The sequence below is a fragment of the Pseudoliparis swirei genome, chromosome 6 (genome assembly GCF_029220125.1).
Source record: "Pseudoliparis swirei isolate HS2019 ecotype Mariana Trench chromosome 6, NWPU_hadal_v1, whole genome shotgun sequence".
Taxonomy (NCBI): Eukaryota; Metazoa; Chordata; class Actinopteri; order Perciformes; family Liparidae; genus Pseudoliparis; species Pseudoliparis swirei.
Window position 1 is genome coordinate 2327847 of NC_079393.1, and position 6577 is coordinate 2334423.

A 6577-nucleotide genomic window follows, 5' to 3' on the forward strand; every position below is an offset into this window, starting at 1 on the left:
CAGCCAGAGGGACGGGGGTTCGATTCCCGGGCGAACCCTCAGCGGGATGAGCGCTTACGGTTAACGGGTAGATTAGGAAAGTAATAAACACACAAAATAAATGGTTCGCCAAAAAAAGAGCCTCAAATAACCGGCGTAGAGAAAATAATACAAGTTTAACTTCCAAAGGAAATAAACACAAACAAACTAAATTAATACTTAAAACAAACAAAATTAATTGAAATAATCTTCATCATCATCTTCATTATAATCATCGTCATCATCTTCATCATCATCGTCATCATTTATGTTTTATTAATTCAAGAAATTGATACGCTGAATCTCTCTATTATATATTTGTTTATGGTGATGATGTCACACAATGGGTGGGGAGTGGGCGGGGCTTCAAGACCCTTCAGAGTGAAAGGACTTTGTCTCTCTCTCTCTCTCTATTGCCCCCCCCCCTCCCCCTCCCAGTGAAGATGGCGGAGCTCCTCTCCATCAAGAGGGAGTTGACGGAGGTGAAGCTCCAGCTGGACGGGCTGCTGGCCTGTGTGGAGCAGATGGACCGGCAGAGGAAGGACCGCACAGGTGTGTGAGTTATGTTCATGATCATCATTATTATTATTAGCATCATTATTATTATTAGCATTATTATTATTGTCATTATTATTATTAATATTATTATCCAGTGGATATGACCTGAGTTATGACCTGGAGTAAACATCAAGAAACACATCAAAACCTTTAAGCTTCAGTGTGTGTGTGTGTGTTGTTCACAAGGATAAAGCGATGAGGTCATCGTAGAGTCTTGATGAGGTCATCGTAGAGTCTTGATGAGGTCATCGTAGAGTCTTGATGAAGTCATCGTAGAGTCTTGATGAGGTCATCGTAGAGTCTTGATGAAGTCATCGTAGAGTCTTGATGAAGTCATCGTAGAGTCTTGATGAGGTCATCGTAGAGTCTTGATGAAGTCATCGTAGAGTCTTGATGAAGTCATCGTAGAGTCTTGATGAGGTCATCGTAGAGTCTTGATGAAGTCTTGCATTCAACTCTCGCTTTAAGCTTTCCATGGAACATTTATTTAGTTGTTTCTGGCGCCCCCTCTGGAGGACAGTGGTAGGGCCTCTAGAAAACCTCTCATACTTTAATTTAAGTCTATATTCACTGTGTGTGTGTGTGTGTGTGTGTGTGTGTGTGTGTGTGTGTGTGTGTGTGTGTGTGTGTGTGTGTGTGTGTGTTGGTGTCAGTGTGTCCTCAGGTCCAGGACCCCACTGTGTCCCCCCATCGAGGTTCAGTTAGTAGTCTGGAGAGTCCAGAACCAGGAGAGGCCAGCGAGGACGAGCCAGTCCACTACCAGCACTACTACCCCCACAGGGTATTTACATAAACTACTACCCCACTACTACCCCCACAGGGTATTTACATAAACTACTACCCCACTACTACCCCCACAGGGTAATTATATACACTACTACCCCACAGCTAAATAACTGCCCCCTGCTTGAGCTCCACTGTGGAAGGTTATACTGCCCTCTGGTGGACAGTCTCATGTTCACACGTCAGCTCAACAGTGAAGCAGTTTTCCGAAACCCAATTAAATTAAAATAATATTAAACAACAACAAACGAATAATTAATTACTTTGAACTTTTGATTTAATGAATTATTTTAATAATCATGAAAATACTTCCTGATTAATCTGAGTAGATCATAATAATAAATTACTAACTCATTATTTCTAAAAAGGAAAAATCGGTTTATTATGGGATGGACTTTCTAATTTAAAAAGAGCCGAAAGACAATTATGATAATGTGAGGAGGACGATGCGTTCACTGTCTGTGTGTTTATGCAGCCGCTGGTGCCTTCAATGTCTCTGTTTCTCCACGGGAAAACATAATTACATACATTTAGCCTGCAGGCTTCCTATCTGCCTCATTTAACCTGCTGTGTGTGTGTGTGTGTGTGTGTGTGTGTGTGTGTGTGTGTGTGTGTGTGTGTGTGTGTGTGTGTGTGTGTGTGTGTGTGTGTGTGTGTGTGTGTGTGTGTGTGTGTGTGTGTGTGTGTGTGTGTGCGTGTGTGTGTGTGTGTGCGTGCGTGAGTGAGTGAGTGTGTGTGTGTGTGTGTGTGTGTGTGTGTGTGTGTGTGCTTCCTGTGGGTTTCAGATAAAGCATCAGTCGGACCTGGAGGACGACCTGTAATTCTGAGGTTCAGGTATTAAGAGAATAAAAATAATAACAATAATAAAAGTAAACTTAAATCTGGTTTCAACTTGTTTCATCTGATTTTATCTGGTTTCATCTGGTTTGATCTGGTTTCAACTTGTTTCATCTGATTTCATCTGGTTTCATCTGGTTTCAACTTGTTTCATCTGGTTTCAACTTGTTTCATCTGGTTTCAACTTGTTTCATCTGGTTTCATCTGGTTTCATCTGGTTTCAACTTGTTTCATCTGGTTTCATCTTGTTTCATCTGGTTTCATCTTGTTTCATCTGGTTTCATTTGGTTTCATCTGGTTTCAACTTGTTTCATCTTGTTTCATCTGGTTTCATCTGGTTTCATCTGGTTTCAACTTGTTTCATCTGGTTTCATCTGGTTTCAACTTGTTTCATCTGGTTTCATCTGGTTTCAGACTCCTCTCTCCTGTCTCCTCCACAGAGTCGAAGCTGGAGGTCACCAGCAGTCGGGATGGACGATGTCTCCTAGGAGGAGCGTCTCGTCTCGTCTCTCTGCTCTTTACTTTGATTTACATTCAGCCAAACGTCTGAGATTATTCATTAAAAATCACCGTTGATTTCAACAGAAATGCCAGAACATTATAAATATTTAATACTTGATACTTTTTGAGCAATTTTCTTTGATTCATTTCCAAATGAATACTGTAGATACAAAAACAACCTATTTCATGATGTATCTTCTGCAGAATTTAAGCTCTTCTTTTTGTTATATTTTATTATTATTTTCATTTAGTTTTACACAGATTGAAAAAACCTCCATGTCCTAAAAGACGGAGGCCAATATTGGCTCCATTTATTTGGGTAAAGGGTAATTCTAGAGACCAGTCTAGTAAAAATGTTTTAGCTCATATTTCATTAGCTTCACCAAGCTAACGGAAAAGTTTACCTGCCAGAATAGTTGGTTTACGTCAGCTAACGGATCATTTCAATGGCTTAAACAGTTGGTTACGTTAGCTAACGGATCATTTCAATGGCTTGAACAGTTGGTTACGTTAGCTAACGGATCATTTCAATGGCTTAAACAGTTGGTTACGTTAGCTAACGGATCATTTTAATGGCTTAAACAGTTAGTTACGTTAGCTAACGGATAATTTTAATGGCTTAAACAGTTGGTTACGTTAGCTAACGGATAATTTTAATGGCTTAAACAGTTGGTTACGTTAGCTAACGGATCATTTTAATGGCTTAAACAGTTGGTTACGTTAGCAAACGGATCATTTCAATAGCTTAAACAGTTGGTTACATTAGCTAACAGATCATTTCAATGGCTTAAACGGCTCAAATGGCTTTTGAAAGAACTGTGACTCACTATAAATATATTCCAAACCCTCAAATAAAATAGTATGTATGTGTACATTAGTGTCTCTTTATACTTCAACATGTTTCTAAACATGTTTTAATAATAAATCCTGTAAACCGCAGATAGAATCTTTGGCACTTAAATTGGCTTCACTGTAGCTTCTGTTGTTGTTGTTGTTGTTGTTTGTCCTCAGTGCTAAATGTATTTCAGCGTGAGTGTAGTAAAGGTATTTTTCATAAGCCGTGTGAGCTTCGTGTTTACTGATGATAATATTCAGTGTGGAGCAGTGGCGGGCCGTGCATTTTCTATCTAGGCCTTCAATGCCGTCTTACTACAGCTGAACAACCTAATGTAAGATATTAGTTCACCAGTGTTCCGGTGCGGGGCTTTTATTGTGAAGGAGCAGACGGAAAAAGTTAAAGTTGTCGTGTTTCTTGTGTTATTAAGTAACGTAAAACCCTCAGTTACACTGAGAATTCAGAGAATCGTATCGTACATGTATATGTATATTTATATCGATGTATGTGTGTCTATTTATACACACACATACATCGATATAAATATGATGAAGATGAAAGTTCCTGTTTACCCAAACACATGACACAATTAATGAGTCTTTTCAATATGTCCCTCTTGTTCTTCACCTGTTCATTGTGCAGCTCCGTTGCCGCCTGTTCGTTGATCTGTAGATCCACTCGGGTGTCCCCAAAAATTTTCAAAGCACCGATGCTTGTAAGCGCCGAGTCGCACTCTAGTGTCTCGTTGCTGCCTCGGTTAGACAACTCAAGTTTGCAAAGCCAGTGTGGCTCCCAACACCAAATCGATCACTTGCAACAGGCATCCCCAGCAGTCCGGTGTGCAGAGCTTCTCGGAGCCTGAGCCATCGGTAGCGCTCGTAGTTGGAACTTTGAAAGTGGCGAACGAACCCGTCCCGCCTGTGACGGGCTTTGTAGCGTCGGCCGGTCTTAAAGTTCGTTGAGAATGGCCTTATAATTATATCCTCGACCAAATCGATATCTTCTCCTCCTTCCGCCATTGTGGGTTGAACAAACAGCTTAGTAGTACGCAAATTATTTCGTTTATCAAATTCAGTTTCCTAGTTCTGAGGTTCTGCATCTACCTGCCCATAGACCCGCCTCTCAATATTGGTAATCCAATCAAAGACGTGCAGCACTCCGCCTGCTCGCTGCTCCTGTGCGGTTCGGGGCCTTCTAGAAGGCCTAGAGGAGCCAACTCTAAAGCTGATTGGTTGACACAACATCGTCATTCCCATTCACTTGAAGCTACCAGCGCCCGCAATGTTGATTCTGAAGGCCTATGGGCAGATTTTAGCCCCCTGGCAACACACGATGGCTGAATATGATTGGATAAAAGATCTAAGATAAAGACCAGCCCTCCAAATCTCAACCTGGCGCTGGCAGCAGCGCAACCAAGAGGAACGCTATGAAATTAAGAGAAAAACTCTTACTCTGGGAAATAAGTGAATACATATTTGTGGGCAAATATATTTAGAAAAAAATATATATTCTGATGATGTTTAGGCCAGCAGAGAAGGCCTTGCTGGCCCTGACGGCCCGCCACTGGTGTGGAGTCATTTCTGGTTTAATTCAGTACAAAACTAAATGTTGATGCCGGCGGTTGTTCCTCTTTTCCTCCTTTTGAAGGTCAAAGGTCAAAGGTCAGAGGTCAGGTTTGTTTGTCCGTTTTTGGGAAAGACTTGATTGAAGTCTCTTTGCACTTTGGAGCGGATTCAAACCACCGAGCGGATCCAGAAATAATCGTTCATTTTTTTTTACTGTTACTGCGATATGTGTTTGTAGGTCTATTGGTTTATTTTTAAATCATCAGCTAATTTTCCTATGATAATTCTATATAAATATATATAAGTATATATGTATTATAAATATAATTATATATATTTTTATAAATATATATATATATGTATACACTTATAAATATATAAAAATATAATTATATATATAATTATATATATATTTATAATTATATCAATTTATATATTTATACACTTATGAATATATATATATATACTATATATGCAGTCATTTACTTTTGTTTTGGGGGACTGCAAAGACTTTGGGACTGTCGGGATCCGGGGATTATACTTCGTTTTGAGTGGGTTTGATTGTTTGTAGTGGATGTGTTCATTTTGGGGGCTTCAGATGCATTGAATTTGATTTAATATAATAACATTTGGGTTTCCGCATATCGACTGTGTGTTTTTCTTTGACGACCATTTGAGCAGAGAGAGTTAACACCAGAATTCGCAGATCCGCCCATTCCCTTTGTTAGCGTCTTGTACCTTTTCCCTTGATTGAGTTGCTAAGGCGGTGTTACAACATAACCAAAAGAATGACAACATTTAGTTTAGATGAAATACCGATTGCGTTTTCAGCCTATATACGTTGTTTTCTAAATGTTTGAATGTGGAGTACGTGTGATCGAATACAATATTGTTGACAACACCAAAAAGCTACATAAAAAAGCTCCCCTTATACTGGAGCTGCGAGCGTGGAGTGGCACTATATGACATTGCGTAATCACTGCCAGAAAGCAGGTGGAAGTACATCCGCCCCGGAGCGGGCGGCTCCAGAATCCTACATAGCGGAGTTATTTCCCCACAGACCCCCGATGGCAATAGCGGAGGCGCAAATCGACATATTAAAAGTCATTGTAGTGGCCCAATTTTTTTCAAGCTGTTATTTTACTTTAAATATATGAGAACCTAAAGGAAACCTCCACCAACACCACCCGTCACCCCGCTACACCCTCCACTAGAGCTGTAATCCTGATGATCAGAATAACACAAACAAATGAAAACGTCTTGACAGAGATAATAAATAAATAAACTAACATTACTGAGAAGTTTCACAAGTGAAATCATGACGACACATTATTACAGACTGATGACGTCATCCTGTTGTGATCCGACCCGTCTGGCTGAGCTCTCACCGAGTGTTATTGATTCACGAGAGCCCGGGACGACCTTTGACCCACAGGTCCTGTTTGTGCAGTGCATGCTGGGTAAGTGGCTTTTGAGCAGT

The 6577-nt window shown here is 40.3% G+C and overlaps 1 protein-coding gene across 3 annotated transcripts in view; it reads left to right on the forward strand.

The window, feature by feature from the left end:
- LOC130195123 (RNA-binding Raly-like protein) overlaps window positions 1-2813 on the forward strand; it is a 34134-nt gene extending 31321 nt beyond the window's left edge. The window contains exons 5-8 of one of the 3 annotated variants that reach the window (XM_056416425.1): window positions 457-570; window positions 1230-1357; window positions 2145-2193; window positions 2611-2813. In XM_056416425.1, the coding sequence (XP_056272400.1) occupies window positions 457-570; window positions 1230-1357; window positions 2145-2180 (278 nt within the window). In that variant the 3' untranslated portion in view covers window positions 2181-2193; window positions 2611-2813. Of the gene's footprint in view, window positions 1-456; window positions 571-1229; window positions 1358-2144; window positions 2194-2610 lie in introns of those variants that run through there. The other 2 variants (XM_056416423.1, XM_056416426.1) reach the window with 2 other exon arrangements.
- The last annotated feature ends 3764 nt before the right edge of the window (window positions 2814-6577 follow it).